Source organism: Bidens hawaiensis, unplaced genomic scaffold (assembly GCF_021521415.1).
Source record: "Bidens hawaiensis isolate Kalapana, Puna unplaced genomic scaffold, B.hawaiensis_p1.1 tig00024052_1, whole genome shotgun sequence".
NCBI classification, from domain to species: Eukaryota; Viridiplantae; Streptophyta; class Magnoliopsida; order Asterales; family Asteraceae; genus Bidens; species Bidens hawaiensis.
The window spans coordinates 375578-398215 of record NW_027493794.1 but is presented as its reverse complement, the minus strand read 5'-3'; the positions used below and the strand labels follow the sequence as shown (position 1 = coordinate 398215).

General features: G+C 32.3%; 1 protein-coding gene and 1 pseudogene across 1 annotated transcript; both read left to right on the top strand.

Annotated features, from left to right (window-relative positions):
* The first annotated feature begins 441 nt into the window (after positions 1–441).
* Positions 442–966, top strand: LOC143568676 (uncharacterized). The gene has a single exon (XM_077054767.1). It carries the CDS (start codon positions 442–444, stop codon positions 964–966), a length of 525 nt encoding a protein of 174 aa, XP_076910882.1.
* Positions 967–2751: 1785 nt separating this feature from the next.
* Positions 2752–20303, top strand: LOC143568675 (ABC transporter G family member 15-like; annotated as a pseudogene).
* The last annotated feature ends 2335 nt before the right edge of the window (positions 20304–22638 follow it).

Below are 22638 nucleotides of genomic sequence, written 5' to 3'. Positions count from 1 at the left end.
GTGGCTCAACATCGACTGCTGGTGGCAGATATAGGCTTAAGAAATAAGCTGACTACACGAGAGAGGAAATGTACACCTAGAATTAGATGGGGAAATTTGAAGGACAAAATTCTCCCACTGTTTAAGGGTAAACTCATGTTGAAGAAATTGATTCGACTAGATGGGAACTCAACTCAGATATGGGAAGCTATGTCGACAAAGACCATTCAAGTAGGAAAGGAGACTCTCAGGGTCACAACAGGAAAGGCAAGTGGGCATAAGGAGTCTTGGTGGTGGAATGAGGCCGTACAAGACAAGATAAGGGACAAACAAGAAAGTTTTAGGGAGCTTATGAGATGCACGAATGAGGAGGAGCGAGGGAGATTGAGGGAGACTTACAAAACGGCCAAGAGAGAGGCAAAGAAGGCAGTGTCAGATGCAAAGAACACGGCATATAAACGAATGTATGAACGTTTAGAAACTAAAGAGGGGGAATATTTTATGTTTAAGATTGCCAAAGCCTGGGAGCGTAAAAGGCAAGATCTAGGGCCTGTGAAGTTTATAAAGGATACAGATGGGCATGTACTGGTTAAGGAGCATATCACCATTGAATGGCAAATGGTTCCGCAGGTAACGAAGTTCAAGTATCTAGGATCGTTTGTCCAGAGCGATGGGAAGTTGGACAATGATGTGGTCCATCGAGTTCAGATAGGATGGTGTAGATGGAGAGCAGCCACAGGTGTATTGTGCGATAGGAGATTCCAAACTAAACTAAAGGGAAAGTTTTATAGGGTCGAAATTAGACCTGCAATGTTATATGGAGCAGATTATTGGGCCATCAAGAAGGCACAAGAGCAAAAGATGGAGGTAGCAAAGATGAGAATGTTGCACTGGATGTATGGGCACACAAGATTAGACCGAATAAGAAACAGTGTGTTTCGAGAGAGACTAGGGGTAGCTAACATATCAGACAAAATAAGAGAGTAAATATTGAGATGGTTTGGACATGTGAAGAGAAGACAAACAACGAATCCTGTTATATCCGTAGAAAACATTACTATAGAGGGGAGGAGAGGTAGAGGCCGACCTAAATTGACTTGGGATAAGAGAATTAGGCATGATTTGCTAGACCTAAACCTTTCTAAGGACATGGTTGAGGATAGGAATTCTTGGAAACGTAGAATTAAGGTTAATGATTTTTAGGGAGAAAGTAATACCTTAGGGGCTCCTCTCTACCGTATTTTTGGTCACACGCCATTATGTTATTTTCTTTTCATATATTATGCAGTTTCTTTTTTGTATTTTATTCTTATTATTTGAATATATCTATATATTACTATCATTATTATTACAAAGTGCTATTATTAATTATATTACTGTTGAACTTTGATTTCGTTTATTATTTCATACATATGTTTTTTAGAGCTGAGGGCCTCTCTAGAAGTCACATTTCTATTCTATTAGATAGAGGTACAGTGTACCTACATCCCACCCTCCCCAGACACTACTTATAGCTTTGCTATTGGTGGGATTTTCCACTAAGTATATATATATATATATATATATATATATATATATATATTTATAGTCATCGTTATCATTTATATTATAATAGATCAAATTATTAATCTATCTTATTATATTTTAGCTTGGTAATTGTTGACGTTCCATATTACCCTTACTAGCTAATAAATAGTTTTCCTTTGAGTGTATATAGAGAGAGAGAGAATAAATCAACGTTATAAAAAAATCTCACATGCATAAGAAATTCATTTGCCAGTTTCTCTCTCTCCTAAAAACTGAGTTCCTCTCAAGAACTTTAATCGTCATCCTTAACTATACATCCTAAAGAGAAACTCAACCAAGTTGACAATCAGGACGTCTACATCTTTCTTTAATGCGATTACTAATCTCCATACTGTAACAAGTATGCATATATTTATAGGTTTTCCATTACTAACCTAAAGAACTAATTAACAATGTAAACTTATGATTCATATATGTTATCACAAATTTATATATAATAAATGATAAAACAACTCTATGTTAATATTATATATATACGTAGAGAGGATTAGTATAATGTGATAACCATTAGTGAAATTAACACCATGAGAATTATTGTAGACTATTCAATTTCTAGTGTACTTTTCTTTACGACCATATTTTGGTTAAACTTTTTTTTAAAAATTTGTATATATATATTTACATAGAAGAAAATTATGGTTCTGAACAAGTTTTTACTAATGTAAAAATTAACAAATTATGAGGTTGGATAGGGAAATGATAATATATGTATGTATAGAAATTAACAAATTATATGATTGGATAGGAAAATAATAATGTAAATGTATATATATAATTAAGATAAAATGTAAAATTTATTATTTTATCTCATATATTACTTTCAAAGTTAAAACAAATTTATGATTTGTGGACCAAGGAACCCCTCAAGTAGCGTCGGTCCCTGGAACTAATGTAACCTAAAATGCCCATGCGTATATATATATCACATTTAGTGTTCTATCTCATGTTATTTTCAGAGCTGAACCATTTGAAGATATATGGACTATGAAAACCTTCAAGTAGCATCGGTCCCAAGAGACTAAATGCAAACTCAAATGCTCATGCATGTTTGTTGACAGTATTTATTACTATTCAGTTCTCCCACATTTGTTATCTTCAAAACAAAACGCAAACCACATTTGAAGCATCTATGTGGAGATAGAAGCTTCCAGCAGTAGCAGCAGACTACCTAATCACGGTCATCATATGACGGACAATGATGACACTGGCAGTTACGATGGCAACACAAGTATGAGAGCACGAGCAACTTACTTAGTGTGGAAAGATTTAACAGTGGTGCTACCCAACTTCGGTCATGGTCACGCTAAAAGATTGCTTCATCGGATCAGCAGGTTTGCTGAACCCAGTCGAATCATGGCCATTATGGGTCCTTCTGGTTCCGGCAAATCCACCCTTCTTGATTCCTTAGCCGGGAGATTATCAAAGAATGTTGTAATGACCGGTGATATTCTTCTCAATGGCAAGAAGAAAAGGCTAAGCAATGGCGTTTTGTAAGTGGTTAACATGTTTACAACTTGATTACTACATATCAACCTGTATTATAATTATTTTCTACAAAATCTATATTTACTTAAATATTTACTGAAAAATCTTTCTAAGAATTTTAGCAACATATGAACCCTGTCCGAATTCCTAAACATCTTTTCAGGGTGATTTTTGTCACTAGACTATGGATAATCTGGCAGTCGTAAGTTTCTCACCATGTTAATTTATCGCAAATTATTAGAATGGATACAAAATATACAACAGTGACTCTTGTTTTATTGAAAATTTGTATCTTCTTATGAAATAAATTCTGACAACTGATCAGTTAATTATAATAAGAACAATTAAATAAAAAGTTATAATCAATTTATATACACACACATATATCCTAGATATGATATAATATGGGGAAGGTTCATGTACAAAGCAATATTAACATGAGAACGTAGGAAACACTACCAATCTACTAAAAATGAAAGCGTAGGAAACAATATCAACTACAATATCGATGTACATAAATAATGTTTTATAATAACAAAGAAAAAAACTTAATAATAACAACAGAAGAGTCAAAATCAGCACCAAAATAATAACAACAGATACTTATAATAGCATAAGAAAAAACCTAATAATAACAACAAAATGTAAATCAACAAATACTTATAACTTCTCATAATCGAAAATCAGCGTATAAGAACAAAAATAATAGTAAATAATTATAAAAGCAAACCTAATAATAACAACAAATTGATTCTCACTATTTTCACGTTATAAATAAAATGTATTTGATCCTAAAACCGATATTAATAATATAATTTTAAATGTTTCAGGCTTACGTGACACAAGAAGATGTCCTAATGGGAACACTTACCGTTAGAGAAACAATTACTTACTCGGCTTATTTAAGGCTTCCAACCACATTTACCAACAAAGAAGTGAACGATATTATCGAAGGAACAATAATGGAGATGGGTTTAGAGGATTGCAGTGATAGCTTGATCGGTAACTGGCATTTGAGGGGCATAAGTGGTGGAGAAAAGAAACGGTTAAGCATCGCGCTCGAAATCCTTGTACGACCACGGATCTTGTTTCTGGATGAACCAACAACCGGACTCGATAGTGCATCAGCCTTTTTTGTGGTTCAAGCTTTAAAAGCTTTGGCTCGTGACGGTCGAACCGTGATTTCTTGGATTCACCAACCGAGCAGCGAAGTTTTTGCATTGTTTGATGACCTTTTACTTTTGTCAGGCGGTGAAAAGGTGTATTTTGGAGAAGCAAGAAATGCTCTCACGGTACATGTGTTACAATAATAACTGTTGACACTTTTTTTTTGTGTTTTTAATTTTAGTTATCTATATGTAGAATTATTTTTATACAGTTTTATGCAGAATCGGGGTTTCCATGTCCAATCTAGAGGAATCCGTCAGACCATTTCCTACGTTGTATAAATTCGGATTTTGATGTCGTAACAACCACCTTGAAAGGGTCCACAAGACATTATGTACGTCTGTTTTTAATCCTTTAATACATACTATGTTAGTTATCCGTATTACACACGGATGAAGAATAAAGAAAACGTAATATATATGTGTATGTTATATATTTATATTTTAATGAATTGTAAATGCAGTAACAGACCTAGAAAATTTTTTCATAGGGGCGGAAATTTAGAGGGATCATTTTTCTATCAATATATATAATAATTTTGCAATACAGTTCGGGTCGAATCATGTCATTCATAAGCATTAAATGTTGTAATCCACATTAACTACTCATACAAACAATCAAAATAAACAAACAAGTTTCTTAAAATTGGGCGATTGTCTATCGCTATATAATTATTTATATTTGGTAAGTTTGGATGGATTAGGTCGTATAACAAAATATAATCAAGCCAAAATTTAAACCACGTTGGACTTAGTCATAACTTCTAAACATTCAATCTTCTAATCCACATTATTTAGTTATACAAACAAGAAAAGGAAAAAAAAATTGTTAAAAGTTGGTTTAAAATAAAAGTATAAACTAGAACAATGGCCAGCTCTCTTTATATTAAGATAAAGAAATGGTTAAAATTAACTTTCATTTAAAAGGGAATGGGTTCCTATGGTTATGGTTATTACCTATGCAACGGTCAATTCTATATTGCCACCTCATATTTATCCTTAAATACTCACAAACTACAGCATCTACCCACAAGTGTAATAAATTATTTATTAATTCATTTAATTCTCCAACCTTTGCCCATGAAATCAATTTTGTGACAAGCCTTTGTCATGAAAGGAAGTCATGCACCCTATTCACATGGGGTGGCGTTGGTGTTACCATGTTGTTTTGAAGCCATACACCCTACCTATATATATAAGTGCCCCGTCCTTTCTTATAAACCGGTCATTTTTCGAAGTTCTCTTTCTTTATTATTTGTTATTTACGTAGGCCTTCTCTTGTTGGTTAACTAAGTGTAGCCTTAAATTTTATAAAGGCCAAATACATGATTACATTAGGAACTAGGTCATCATCATCTTTGTTAACCATTCTTTTGTAGAGACGGAGATATGCAAGCCGCGGACCACCAGACTAATTTTATACCTTGTTTCACTTTTTCTCAATGTTTTCGAACCTGGACCGGCCATCGACCCAAACATCTTACCGGGTCACAGGTCGAACCGGACAATGACCCGGATAACATCATAAATAATATATATATATATAGGAAGTATAGAATGAAAACTCATTTGAGTTGTGAAAACCCAATGTAAGATCGTTTTTTTACACACGTAATATATGTTGTAACATTTATTACAAAACATCGAAAACTAAAAAAAAAATGTTTTGCTATCTTTTTAACATTTTTTTACAAATTTTTATTTATGTTTTCAAGAGAGAGAGAAAGTTATATTTATATTTTTTATTCATTTTATTTGTGGAACACAAGTTTCAAAGTTTAATTAAAAACATGTGGTTAACCACATGTTTTTAATTGAAGTTTGAAACTCACTTGAGTTGTGAAAACTCTAGAAACTCATTCTCAACCACATGTTTTTAATTAAATTTTGAAACTTGTGGTCTACAATTAAAATGAATAAAAAATGTAAATATAAATATAGTTTTTTCTCTCTCCTGAAAAAATATATAAAAATTAGTAAAAAAATGTTTTGTATTAAATTTTACAACATATATTACTTGTATAAAACAAAAAAAAACGATGTTACATAGGGTTTTTACGGGTTTCACAACTCAAGGTGAATTTTCATTTTATACTTCCCCTATATATATATATATATATATATATATATATATATATATATATATATATATATATATATATATATATATATATAAGGGAATGATCATGCGAGAAGTGATATTATAGCGAAAAGTGTGAGAAATAAATCTGAACCATTGATTATGTTTAATCAATGGTCTATATATAGATGGCAAATTCGTAATTAAAAACACATATTTATGACATATAATTTAATAAAAAGGTTAGATATGTCTTTTGTGGTGTATGGCTCATTAAACCAGATTTTAATGCTTTAAGTGGTTACTTTTTTGTGCCCATTTAATGCTTATTAGAAGGAGGTTAATACTATTTTATTTTTTCATTAAAATTATGATATTTTTTATGGTTGTGTAAGTTGTTTATTTGTTTTTAGAATTTGTTCATAAAACACATAAATTTTGCAACATTACATTTTATATTACGGATTTGTTTATATAGTACATACAATGTATTGAAGTAAGCATATTTTTATTTGTTTTGCCAACACTTTATTATATAAACAAACTGATTCCTACATAGCATTAGTTTTGCCTACACCATATTAGATACTACATTAGCTATAACTACACAACATTCGAAAGTGTTCATACACTACATTTATTTTACCTATGCTACATTATATATGTCTATACTACGCTAGTTATGACTACACAACCATTTGAAAGTGGACCAACACAACATTAGTTTTGTCTACACAAAATTAGATATGTCTACACAACATTAGTTTTGCCTACACTATGCTAGTTTTACCTACACAAAATTAGTTTTGTCTACACTAAATTAGATATGCTCACACTTCATTAGATATGTCAACGCTCCATTAACTATGACTACACACCATTAAAAGTGTTCCTACACTACATTAGATATGTCAACACTACACTAATTACAACTACACAACATTTTAAAGTATGCTTACACTACATTACGTAGCTACATCTACATTACATTATATCAAATGATGATGATGATAATAATAATAATAATTATTATTATTATTATAACAATAATTAGCCATTTATAGAATAAAATGATTTTAAATCAAATAGATTCCAATGGTTTAAATTTTATATAAAATAAAATATAATAATAATATTTGTAACTTACCATTTGCTAGTAATTTATCATTAATTATTAAACCATTAATGAGCATGAGTTACAAAATAAAATACTTTATATGTCACTAATATACCCTTGCATATAAATAATTAGAAAATAAAAAAGAAATTATGTGATTGGTTAAAATCTCTTCTCGCACTTCTCGCAATAAAAACACTTCTGAAATGAACCTAATCCTATATATATATATATATATATATATATATATATATAGGGTGGAGTTATAATAAGAAGTTGAGTGTGTCTAAAAAGTATAAAAAGTAATCTGGTGCGTTAGATTTGATGATTTGATGGTCTAGATGGAAAGTGTGTTTTTTAGGCGGTGTGTGTGTTTTTTTTAATTCTTGTTTTATAACACTCTAAGAGCATATTTGTCCAGTGTGTTATGTTATATATGGAAACAAAATTAAATTACAACACCAAAAACACATCGTAATCTATATTACAGTGTGTTTTAAAACACAACACGAAATATTAATCCATATTTAAAACACAACATCAAGAACACTAAGAACACCAAGAACAGAAACACACTTAACAAAAACACACCAATAATTAAACATAATTAGCATTAACTCTAACTACAAAAAATATATATTAAAGCATATTAAGCCGGCGACGTTTCATTCAACTTAGCAGTTACCACCACCGCCTCCGCCGCCGTACACTCCCCACTCTACCGTCACCACCATTCACCTCTGCCGTCACCACCACCATCACCACCACCGCCTTCGCCGACGTACACCCCCACTCCACTGTCACCACCATCCACCTCCGCCGTCGGTAAAATCCAGCCAAGAAAAACGGAATTTCTCAGGAATTGACGAAGCCTTCCACTCCATCGTCACCACCATTCACCTCCGTCGTTGGTAAAATTCGGCTAAGAAAAACACTGCCAAATTTTAATAAAGCTTTTGGAGTATGTAATGAAGCTTTTGGAAATTGGTTCAGTTTAAGCTGAATTAAATTAAATGGATACATAAATAAACCGAATTAAATTATACTTCGGATGTATATGTTTTGTATTGTCGTTCAAATTAAGTAAAATCTATTGGCTTTTTTAGTCGGGATATCTCCGAAAATAGTTTTTTATCCTTGGGGTGCTGTATTAGTTTTGGTTTGATATCGAACACCTTCCACCAAAATATGTATTGAATAATTAATATGTTATTGTGTTTACATGGACTAAGCATATTCTGGTTTTATTGATTAAGAATATATTGATGAAGATAACAAATGGATTTAGAATTAAAAAAGATATTTATAAGAGATGGTAACTGACCACGACGATGACCATTTGATGAGCAAAAAAATAGGGATAATATTCTTTTTGTTATTTACATTCCATAATAAGAACAATTTAATGATTACCATCCTACCCTTACTTGATCTATTGAATCTAAAGGTCCATAACTCTTCTTACACTTTTTAGGAATAACTTACTTTTTATTATAACCTTGCTCTATATATATATATATATAGGCAAAGTATAGAATGAAAACTCACTTGAGTTGTGAAAACCCACAAAAACCCTATGTAACATCGTTTTTTTTGTTACATTTAATATATGTTGTAACATTTAATACAAAATATCGAAACATTAAAAAAAATTGTTTTGCTATTTTTTAACATTTTTTTACTAATTTTTTTATATGTTTTTAGGAGAGAGAAAAAGTTGTATTTATGTTAACATTTTTTATTAACTTTAATTATGGACCACAAGATTTAATTTTTAATTAAAAACATGTGGTTGAGAATGGGTTTCTAGAGTTTTCACAACTCAAGTGGGTTTTTATTTTAACCTAACCCTATATATATATGTGTATGTGTGTGTGTGTGTGTGTGTGTGTGTGTGTGTGTTTAATTTGTATTTGAAATAATTAAGCTATTAATTATAGGAAAAGTGGATTTTAATAATCATAACTTTCTGTTATTGGCCGATAATAATCCCAACTTTGTTTATTCCCACCAGTGGTCCCAAATTTAAAAAAGTTGGCTCTCAATGGTCCACTGTTAAAAAAAAACTAACGGCGTTAAGTTTTTTCCGAATTTCAAACTGATTTATTAGGGCTTTTGATCGGAAGGAGGATACGAGTCGATTAACGTAAAACTTAGCTTGAAATAATGCTTCAAATGGCTTGATTAGTACTTCAAATCGGGTGTTTGAATTTAAAATTAACAAAAATTAAGTTGTTTGGGGTATCGTTTCTAAGTTTTACATCAATAAATTCGTATCATTCTTCAGATCAAAAGCCCCTAAAAATCAGTTTGAAACTCGGAAAAAACTTAACGTCGTTAGATTTTTTAACGGAGGACCATTGAGAGCTAATTTTTTTAAATTTGGGACCACTGGTGGGAATAAACTAAGTTGGAATTATTATCGGCCAATATTAAAAAGTTGGGATTATTAAAATTCATTTTTCCTTAATTATATAAACGGAAATTAAATCATTAATTGCCCGTATTAACGGCTCCATTATTAAGTTGAATCATTAATTAATTGAATAGAAAACATGTTCGAAACCTGACTCAATGGGGTTTTTTCACAATGGTATGAGTTTCCTCCTTGATGGTGTTCTTGAGTGGGTCAGGCCTGAAACATCAAAATCAGTATGGACGGTTGGCATCCCATCTCAAGAAGACTCACTCATGTATTGGCGGGGGATCCAAACTCTATTCAAAAAAAAAATTAACGGAAATTTATATATTTAAGATGTGTTTTCATCCAAATAAACATAATTCAAGCCTGGTTGGTTGGCTTTGATGTTTTCTTTAAAGCATTAAAGTCAGTTTTTGCCTGAGTTTGACTCCCTAATCTTATAACCTTTTTGATTTAATAGAAAACAAAGAATTTACCGGTTCAACCGGCAATTCACCTATTCAGGTCGGACCGTCAACTGCCAAACCCGGCCTATTCATTAGAAAACGGGCTATACTATGCTAACTGGACCGAAAAGCCTAATGGGTCCTGGTTGGACTGGTCAAACCGGCCCGGTTTTCAAAAATTGCTTTTCTTTACATCTCTAGTGTTTTCTCTGGGTTGGTTTTGAAATTTCCAAGAGGGGTGATTGCAAAATTTTAAGGGACGCTCGAGATTTTAGCACGAGTATTTAACTAAATATTTTATTTTTAAGTTGGGCGGCCGCCCCCCTTAAAGGACCATAGGTTTGCCCATGTGTAAATGTCATATTTATTAAAACGAACAATTTTACATAATTAAATTTACTTAAAACATAATGACTGTTTGATTTTGGTAAATAAGAAAATATAAAAAAAGATATAAATCGTTCGAATATTAGACTATATGTTGTGGCCAAGCGAGCACCGGCTTCAATGAGAGGCGCAAGCCACGTCGGCCACGAACACCACAAAACCCTCGCTTCACCACTCGCCGCGAGCGGGCGCCACGACCCCGGGCGAGCGTGATCGCTTGGACTAAAGGAAGAAGATTGATAGGTTGGCTCGCGAATAGATGAATTCAGCGGACGCGAATGACAACAGGGTGAATTCACCGGTGGCGCAACCGACAAGGGTTGAAAGGTTGGGTCCAGTCAGCGCCACGTGGTACAATATGATTGGATGAATTCGCACGTCGGCTTCAGCGACAACACACAGAGTTATACCATTTGTATACTGTGAATGATGGAAATATTTACACTTAAATATGAATGTGGTTTTATACAGAATGCATATTCCATTGTCGATGGTCTTATATAGATAGCGACTATAATAGATTTGAAGTTTGCCTTACAAAATAACCTGCTTCTTGTCATCCATTTGTCATCATGCATTTCTAAAGTAACCTGCTTTCTTACTATATAATAATAATAATAATAATAATAATAATAATAATAATAATAATAATAATAATCAACTTATGAAAAAAATGTCTGAATCACGATATAAATTGTTGTTTAATTTAGGATGAACCGAAAGGATCAGATGCCTATAAAAGGTTTTCAGTCTCCGAGATCAAAACGACACTAATGGAGAAGTACAAATGGTCGAAATACGCAAAGAAAGTTGAATTGTGGATGAAGCAGATTTCGGAATTTGTATGTTTTTCAAATTCTAAATGTCAGTTAGTTTCCTTTATTTGCTAATCTAACATGAGTTTTTATCATGATCAAGAATTTACATGAAACAAGTGTGATTAAAATGAACCATGCGGGGTGGTGGAAGCAACTCACGACACTGACACGAAGGTCATTCGGAAACATGTGTCGCGACATTGGATATTATTGGCTACGGCTAATTGTTTACTCGGTCGTTTCTGTGTGTGTCGGTACAATCTTCTATGATGTTGGAACCGGGTACACCGCGATTCACGCACGAGGTGCTTGTGGTGGTTTTATTACAGGGTTCATGGTTTTCATGTCCATTGGAAGCTTCCCTTCTTTCATTGAGGATATGAAGGTGCGTTCCTGTTGACGCCATTAGTTTGGTTCCACTTTCACGGCTAAGTTATATGCTTTAAAATTGATTATTTTTTTCTAGTCATTAATTGTTCCAAAAAAAAACGTCTTGTTTCGAACACGCAAACCGGCTCACGCCAGATCATCTCAGGCTTATCACGTGAAAGATTAATTAGCCTCACTCAACGGTCCTTGTGATTTGACCATGTTGCATGTTTGGTCCCCAGATTTTAAAATTTGCAAACTTAGTTCACACATTTGTGAGAGGTTGCACGTTTAGTTCCTACTGTTAATCTCAGTTAGTTTGTAGGGTTAATGAGGGTATATTTCTCACTTTCTACTTGTTTAAAACATAATATTTAAATCATAATTTGAAAATGCTTCAAACATGCGAGAGAGGAAAGAGAAAGGAAAATGGTGAGAGAGACGAAATTGTCCATATTAGAGCATTTCCGTCCGTTCCCTACCCTATATTTATATATATTATATATTTACATTAAAAAATACTGTATTTTCTCTCTTCTGTTTAATTAAATAATATTTTTTATACTTTTATCATCATATTTTATCTCTCTTTTACTCACAGCTACTTTATTAAAATATTAAAAAATTATACAGTATTTACAGTGAAACCCCAAATTTAACTTTTCTATATAAATTTTCTATCTCCTCTACTCACAACCACTCATAACCATACCATATAATTTACAAATCCCTCTCATGTAATTTTAAGAAATGGATTGAGAATGCTCTAACATCACTTTTTTGATAAAAACTAATTTAGTTAACACTGAGACTATACATGCAACCGTCTAGAGATGGTGTGGTGGGTGTGTATTGAATAAAAAAGTTTCATGGTCGGAATTAAATTCCGATTTGTCCAAAACATTTTCATTCTACTTTCTAAATTATTTGGAATTTATACCCATTTTCTAAATTAAGTAATGTTGCTATTATAATTAAACTGGTCTTTATGGTGAGGGGTTTTAAAGCCCCTCCACAGTATCACGTCAGTGCTACGTGAGCATTAGGGGCATCGAAGCCCCAAGCTATAATACCCCTTTATGGTGAGGGGGCACCGAAGCCCTTTAACAAAATATAATAAAAATTAAATGTATTAAATAATAATATAGTAATACGAAAATTAAAATGTAAATAAAAAAAAAACCATACAAATAAAAAAATAAAAATAAAAAACATACAAAGAAAAAAATAAAATAAATAACATAACCGACATATAACTAATAATCTTCGTCCTCGTTCTCGTTTGCATATTTGGCCAATATCCTTCGTTTTCTTTTTTCCAACAACGCCTGCGTGGGATGACCTAGATTCGATAGATCCTTTGCGATGAGCTCGAATCCTTTTCTCGTTTCCGCTCCAAGTGAACTTTTTTTCGTTCTTCATGCATCGCTTTGTATTCCGTATGCATTGCCTTTCTTTCTTCATGCATTCTCATGAGTTCCTCTTTTTTGTGTTTTTTAGCATCGACAGTCTCGGTTAGTTTGAGCTCTATGTTGTCAAAACGCGAGCTCACTTCAGAACTCATTGAGGATGTCGTTATAGACGAATATCATCCACCTCTAGCCGCCACCTTGGCTTTACCTCTTCCTACCGGACGTGGAAACTCATCCGGTTCATCAAAAATAAATTCGGGTTCCAACTCGTTTAGATAAAGTTGGCACGACCATCCGACATGGGTTGAGACGGTGATTGATTAGCCGAAGTAGAGGTTGTCTTTGACCGTTGGACGGTCACGGAGATGATGTCGGGACCGGATGCCACTTTGGTGAGCTTGTGCATTGTCTCCAAATTTCCATCATATTGAAATCTCTATGATAAATGGGCTTGTATTGTTTTAAGAAAGCCTCCCATCACGTTGGCATCGTTCATGCCGCTTTTTCTATGGTTGTTAACGTAGGTGTGAATGTTGGTGAAGTTGGTTGTTTTTGTGCGTATTGCCTTCCATTTGTTGTTGACGGAATCATTCCCGTGGTAGGCACCTCGACCCATTGTAGCAAAGAACTTAGTGCATATTTCGTCCCAAAACTCCAGGGTATGTTTACCGTCACCTCGATACATATAAAAGCTTAGTATTAGTAAACAAAAAAAAATAAAACATGGAAAACATATAAATATTTTTATAGTTTGCCTTGAATTGAGTCTTCGGATGAGTCGATCCACGCACACGCTAACGCCAATTCCTCGACTTCCCACCTTTGTTTTTCGGCCTTTTCGGTTGTTTGATCGTCAGCCGGATTCTTTTTTTTATAACTGCTTTTTTTAGGACGGTCTTGCATTTCGGGTACTTGGGTTTCCAGTATTTGGGTGTCGGGTATTTGGGTTTCGGGTACTTGCGAAGACATATACGGCATTGGCGATCGAAAGAACATGTCAGAGTTAAACGATTGCATGGGTGGAGGCATCAGGGGTCGTTGTTGGTTTGCATAGAACAGGTTATTATGGTCGACGTTATTTGCGAGCAAAATAGCCCACCACAGACGGCTCAGATCCCACGAGCTTGGGTTTGAGCTTAAGCTTGTGTTCGGGTTTGGGTTTTGGTTCGAGCTAGGTACCAAAACTAAAGGCTACCTCTTAACCATAATAGTTAAGAGGTAACCCTAAGTCTGAATGGTTAAAAGCCTACCTCTTAACCATTCAGACTTAAGGCTGCTTCTTAACCATTAAGAGGCTATGAACCATTAAGATGTAGCCTCTTAATGACTATTAATAGGCTACCAAACAGCCCCTTAGTAAAAACAAACTTCTTATCTAAACCTACATTAGGTATACAAAAAGAAAACAAAGATAAGAAAAACACTACAAATATAGTCAAACTATAAACTACAAAACAGGGAATATCACATAGAATAATAAACAACTTTCACAAGTGTTATAATTGGGTCACTCAAGCATATTTTCCTCAAATCGGGTCACTAAATCTTCAAATCAAGTCTCGACGATTTTTTTGTGCGTCAATAAAGAAATGGAGGATAAGATGTGGGGTTCGGAATTTGCAATATATGTAGTTAATTTTAAAAAACTTAAAAAACGTTAATTATATTAAAATTTAAGAATAAAAAATAAAATACATGTCCCCACTCAGCGTCAACTTCAAAAGAAAGATAAAAAGATTTTCTATATGAAACAAAAAAGAAAAAAGGCTAAAAAAACATCTTTAAACCTTTAATTTAATAAAATATGAAAGTTGAGTGACTTAATTAGAACATATTTTAAATTTGTGTGATCTAATTTGGAACACTTTTGAAACTTGGTTACTATTCTATGAAGTTGCCCTAAACAATAAGAATTATAGACTATAAAATTTACAAATTTAAGAAATTTTCTTTACATAAACATGTCAAATAATAAACGGCAATAAACTATATTTATAGGTCTAAGATAATAAAGACGAGAAGAAATTATAAATGAACAATAATTATATCATATTCGTTCAACCTTCATAAATCTATGAAGTTTTGATCCATCTCTTTTGAAACTGTAATACAAAAACGTGTTTTATTCATGCTAATTTTATATATAATATTCATTTTTTATGTTATTCATAATGAAGCATCTTATCATATTTTGTTAGAATTCGCTATTCCATTTAAAAATATACTTAACAACTTATAAAATCAATAGGTGCATCTTTTTCGTGATTATGAATAAATTGCGTAAGAATATACCACGTATTCATATGAATATTCTATCAGAAAAAATAATTTAAACTTATAAAACTATTTAATTTGATAAAATATAGGTTTTTTTTAAAAATTTAATCATTTAATTTCTATAATTTAATTGTATTTTTTTTAAGCATTTCATTAATCACACGGACTATAAAACTAGTTATATTACTATTGTAGTTATATTATCTACCTATTATTTTGTGGGCTATGATCGGTGGTGGTGGGTAATGTTTGGTATTTCATTGGTTCAGTTATTTTCTTTTTCGTTTTCATTTATTTACATGCAAGCTAAATGTACAACCTTTTTTTTCATATAATATATATATTTTTTTTCTCAAAGAAGTACCAATCAAAATTTCAGATTATGGTTGAGGATCGTAAGAGCGTTTCCAACAGGTTTTTCATAATTTGTGAGTATTAAAGTATGATTGTAAGTGGTTGTGAGTAGAAAAAACGGAAAATATTTTTGTTTATGAGTAAAATTGGAGAAACACTGTTCATACTCTATTATATTTTCTATTAAAAGTGGTTGTGAGTAGGGGTGTTTAAAGTCGGATATCCGGACTCTCAGATATCCGAATTTCGGATATCTGAACCTTTTGGATAGTGGAATACATTATCTGAATCCGAAATCGGATATCCGAAATCGGATATCCGAAATCTACAAAAAAATAATAATTATTAAAAAACAAAGAACTATTTTTAAAAATATTTCTGATACCCGAAAAATTATCCGAAATATTCAAATACTATCCGAAGTGTCTAAAAATTATATCCGAAATGTCCGAAAAGTATCCGAAATATTTGAAAATTATCCAAAATATCCATAGATTATCTGAATTTTATAAATAGTATTTATTAATAACTAGTTCTTCTACCCGGCGCGTTGCGCCGGGGCAGCTGACAAAACTCCAGCGTTGAAACCCAGGCATTGGTAAAACCCGAGCATTACGATGATGAGTCGATGCGAATTTGGTCAGTATCGGTTACGCTCGTTAGGGTAGAGAAATCGTTGGTAAAGGTTGAGCGTTAAAGCTCAAAAAATTAATCCATCAAATGAACATATAAAAAGATTAATATATAAAAAAACAAAATATTTAAAACGATGTTTATTTGTTCGGCAAACCTGGGCGATGTAAAACACAAGTGTTGCCGGTCTCAGCCATTGTGGCAGTAATTTGACACGAATTCGGTCTACTTTGATTATGCTCATTACGGTACTGGAGCTAAAAAATATAAATATGAAGGTGGACCAATGGCCAATGGGGGGGAGCGTCAAAAGATAAACTTGTGCGTTGGTAAAACCCGAGCGTTGTCAGTCACAGACGTTGAGATGGCAAGTATATTCGAATTTGGTCGGTCTCCGTCAACTTCGTTATGATACCAGAACAAAAAAAAATTAACATTTGATCGGTTTTCTTTACGCTCGTTATGGCAACTTAACTAAAAAAAACAATCCACCAAATTCGATGACTGATACGGTGTCGCCAAGTGGTCCAATAGAGCACTTGGCGGCACCAAAGTTATAGTTTATATATATTAGTAATTCAAAAAAATATTCCGGATAGTTCGGATATTCGAAGTATAGAAAATTTTCAAAATCACTATTCGAATTAGAAAATTCGGATCCGAATTTTCAAGTAATTCGGATATTTCGGATACGGATTCGAATTCAAATTTTTTTGAGCACCCTAGTTGTGAGTAGATAAAAGAGAAAATGTAGTGATAAATGTATAAAAAGTATTATTAAATGAGAAAAAATAGTGATTTTTAGTATAATTATAGAGATGGAGATAAAGAACTTGTCGGGAATTATCTATGAGCATTCTCAATTCATCTTCTAAATTATGTGAGTACGGTTCTCTATTTAGAGGTAGTTGTAAGTGATTATGAGAGGACCAAAGAGAAAAAATTACTATTAATGAGTAAATTTGAAGAATCACTGTTTATTCTAATGCTATTTGAGAGTGGAGAAGAGAGAAAATGTAATGATAAAAGTATAAAAAAATATTATTTAATTAATAAGAGAGAAAAGATTGTGTTTTTACTGTAATTATAGAGATGGAGAATGGATTGTGAATGCCCTAAGCATTCCCAACATATCATCTATCTCTATCTCTATAATTTTATTAAAAACCACTATCTTTCCTCTCTCATTTTTACTTAAATAATATTTTTTTATATCTCGATCATTATATATTTTTTTTCATTCACTCAAAGCCACTTTCAAAAAGTATTAAAAAATTATAAATAGTGAAAGTGTTTTTTCAAATTTACTCAATAACAATGACGTTTCTCTTTCATTTACTCACAACCACTCACAATTCTTGTCATTCATATAATATAGCGAATACACTCATATATTTTTTTAAGTAGATGTTGTGAATGCTCTAATGTTGGTATTTCATTGGTTCAATTATTTTTTTTTTATTTTTGTTTTCTTTTTTTCATATACTTACGAGCGAAATCAGAACTTCTTTTGCATATCATATATTTATTTTTTCTACTTAGTAAAAGTACTAAGTAACCCTAATGCTTTACTTTTAACTTTATCTAGGATTTAGGGCCTCGTGCTTCGTGACGAGACCATTAAACTGAACAAAAAGCATACGTAAAAACGTTAAACCACTAGCACGCTGTGAGTCGATGCGAAATCATCCCGTATCGGGTTACGACATTGAAAGTAAATAAAAGAAATAAACCAGCCCATGCCAAAATATAACAAATTATCATATGTGGAACAAAAAAACCAACAAGTTACAGTTACGAACCAATGCAAATTCGGTTAGTATCGGCAGTACCAGCAAAAAATTTGTAAACATGAATTAATAAGCCAAAAAATCATATTTTATCGGCATGGTATCAAACGTCGAAATGCTAATATAAGATGATGTGATAATTTTAAATCATGAAAAAAGTTTCGGTCATTTTAAAATCAACCATAACAAATACGAAAGCAAAGTTTATGAAAATTTTAATCGACAAATAAAACATGTAAAGCCAACACTTGCCCAAGTTTAAGGTTTAGAAACATATTTTGTTAAATATTATAATTAGTTGAAACAAAAAGTAAAATAAAAAGAATAAAAACCATCTAATAGTATACCAAGCTACATTGTTTTTAAAAGTTAAAACATATATAAATTACAAATAATAAAGTACAACTTAAGGAATAAAAAATTCAAACACAGTAGTGGACTTAAAAAAAAGGCTAATAATAAAGCCTATTGTTTATAGATTTATTTAACTATTGTAATAATTATTGCATACTATATTAATTCAAATCAGTCTAAATTGTTAGTTAAAACGTAGCAACATGCGTGCGCGGTTCAACATATTTACATCTAATTTTTGTTTAGTTTAACGATTCAATCATAATGCGCTTAACTTTTTTACATAAGTTTTCGGATGTTATCAACATCCTTGCTATAACGCGTGGCTTTACATAGAAGATTTGGTTTTTTTATATGAACTTTCTAAGATGTTAAACGTTTCCGCAATTTAAACTTGAAATGTTTATTTCTTTTTAAAGCTTTGTTGTATTATTTTATTAATATTATTTATGTTGCGATAGATATTTACAAGAGAAAAGCGGAATGGGTACTACGGTGTTTCCGTGTTCGTCCTATCAAACCTGGTTTCCTCACTGCCACTTATGATATTGATTCCGTTTGTCACCGGAACAATTACATGGAACACAGTTAAATTTCGAAACGGATTCTCCCGATACCTTTACTATTGTCTCAATCTCTTTGCATCAATAGCCGTTGTCGAAAGTTGCATGATGCTTGTCTCTTCAATTGTTTCCAATTACTTGATGGGCATTATTATCGGTGCAGGAGTCATCGTAAGAAAACAAGTTCCTATACATGACATGAGTTCACTTCTAAATATTATTAGCTAGTGTTGACCATATATATATATATACACACACACATACAACACTAGATAATAGTTCATATTGCGAGACTAATAATGCACTTTTGTTACAGGGTACCATGATGATGACATCTGGTTTCTTTCGCCAATTACCAGATCTTCCAAAGCTGTTTTGGCGCTACCCATTGTCGTACGTAAACTACGGATCATGGTCACTACATGTAAGGCTATTAGTCTTGCCTAGTATTTGATCTATTTGTCACAATCAGCAGATTGCTGACACGTATTGTAAAATGCATCTTTTTAGGTTCAAAATATCCTTTGGTTTTTTTTCAAAATGGTGTTTTGTAATCAAGTACTCTTCTACTTACAAGTGTTTCAACTCAAACAACCTGATCCTTTATAAGGCTACCAAAACTTGTATTCCGTGGTCCTTTAATCGTAGTGGCCGCTTGGCCACCTATAACATATATAATACGTAACTATATCTTATTGAGTATGCAAATTCAGGGTGCATACAAGAACGAGATGTTAGGGTTAGAGTTCGATGGCTTATTACCTGGGGACCCCAAAATTACAGGTGCAGAAGCTATCAAAAAAATGTTTCGATTACCTTTGGATCACTCAAAATGGTGGGATTTGTGTGCAATATTCGCTATTTTGGTTGTATATCGCATCTTATTCTTTTTTATTCTTAAGTTCAAAGAGAGAGTTTCACCATTTTTCGAAAGAATATATGCAAAAAGAACGCTTTATCGCCTAAACAAACGAACATCATTCACGAAATTCCCGTCTTCCAGGAGGCAGCAAAAACTCCAGTCACTGTCTTCACAAGAGGGCCTTGGTTCACCAATTCCATAGCTTCATAACAAATACACAGAAGTGTCCAGGTATACGTTTCATTTTTCTAGCCTTTTGCAATTTGCGTGTGATACTAAACTTGTGGTTTGTGTACTTTTGTTTCAACATCTGTATTCGTCTAAATAAAACTTTTATTTCAACATCTGTATTCGTCTAAATAAAATTGAATGTTTGAAGATAATGGTATATGAATTATTACTTGTTTTATTCGTTTAAATAAATTGGCTCTTCTGTAATAGATATTTAAAATTAATGTCCCAAATATTAAACACTAGGTTAGAGGCCGTGTTCTATACGGGTAAAAAATATAATAAAAATAAAAAATTGTTATATGTAATACATTAATTATAAGTGAATTAACAATATATCATTTAGAAGTCAAGAAATTCAACACAATAACTATTCAAGTGAAGTTGGTAAGTATCTTTAGGTTGAAACATGAGGTCTTGGTTCGAGACTTGTATCATACAATAATTTATTTTTCAAATTTTTACAAAATGTTATCTTCATATGAAGATGGTTGTATTTGAAGAGAAATCGGGTCATGAGTTATAACATAACTAAACGGGTTCATGCTCCATATTGTGTTTGAAAGAAGAGATGATAAAATAGGAAACTGCTCACATGGCATCTATGTGGCATCCTACGTGAAAGCCCTAGAATTATGTCATGTGAAAAAATCATGTTGTTTTAATGTATAATTAAATTAGCTTAGATTCATGAAATATTAAACACTTGTTAAACCACGGTTAGCGGTTCAGCCAAATAGCACAGCCTATTTATAGGGATGAAAAAAAGACATATTAGAGGGGTATATCAATAGGGATGAAAAAAACCCGAGTCAGACGGGTATACCGAAAACATGTGGGGCGCGTATATTCTAAATCTAAGGGTATGGGTCGAGTATGAGATTAGGATTTAAAAAATTTTCACGGACATGAGATTAGATGATACCGACCCAATTACTCGGAACCACATACCCGTTTACCCAAATCATAGTCCAAAACTTTTGTAATTTTAATTTGTATTTCCCCTAATTAACCCTTGTCTATTAATTTTCATTTTAATAGGTTCATATACAATATTAAAAATAGGTTTATTGGATTTTAATAATCCCTATTGACATGTATTGGCCGATAATAATCCCCATTCATTTTATCACCACTGGCGGTCCCAAATTTTAAAAAGTTGCCCCCAATGGTCCCCCGTTAAAAATGACTTAATGACGTTATACTTTTTTCTAAATTTCAAACTAATGTTTTAGGGCTTTTGATTGGAAGGAGGATATGAGTTGATTGATGTAAAACTTCGTTCGAAAAGGTGCTCAAAAACGACGAAACAATGCTTCAATTCGGGTATATGAACTTACAATTAACAAAAATCAAGTCGTCTGAATCACCGTTTCTAGATAAGTTTTACGCCAATCGACTTGTATCCTCCTTTCGATCAACAGCCCAAAAACATTAGTTTGAAATTCGGAAAAAAGTATAACGTCGTTAAGTCATTTTTAACGGGGGGGCCATTGGGGGCCAACTTTTTAAAATTTGAAACCGCCAATGGTGACAAAATGAATAGGGATTATTATCGGTCAATACCAGTTAATAGGAATTATTAAAATCCAATAAACCTTAAAAATATTTAGTTATCTTATGGAATATGTAATTGCTAATATTATTTAAATTTTGTATACTTGAACTATATATATAAAGTTATATAAAAAATATAATTATATTATTTATTTATTACAACACTAATATGTATGTTATATATCATCTTTTAATTTGTAGAGTGTTATATGAATATAAAAGGTATAAAAAATTTTAATGATAAAAATATCTATATGAAAATCTAAACAACTTTTTTCTTTAACAAATTAAGAGGTATACCGGATACTCGATAAATAATAGATCAGGTATCATATACAGATTTACAAGCGGGAATAGAGAAGGGATTACCAATATCTAGCCCAAACTCGACCCATTACCATCAATATATACCAATACAAATCTCAAACCTTGCGACTATGAAGACCTAATGAAACATAGGACAAAATGAAGGGATATATCAATACTATGGGTGTAAACGAGCCGAGCCGCTCACGAGTTACTTGAGATTGGCTCATGTAAAAGCTCGATTGAGCCAAGCCCGAGCGCAGGCTTGAGCCTAAAAGTAAGGTCGTTTAATAAATGAGCCCCCCAATCTTCACTTATTGAGATCAAGCTGACTCGCAGGCCTAAACGAGCATGCCATTTATATAACTTTTAAATATATATTCAATAATTATATATATATATATATATATATATATATATAATATGTTATGAAAAGGTAACTA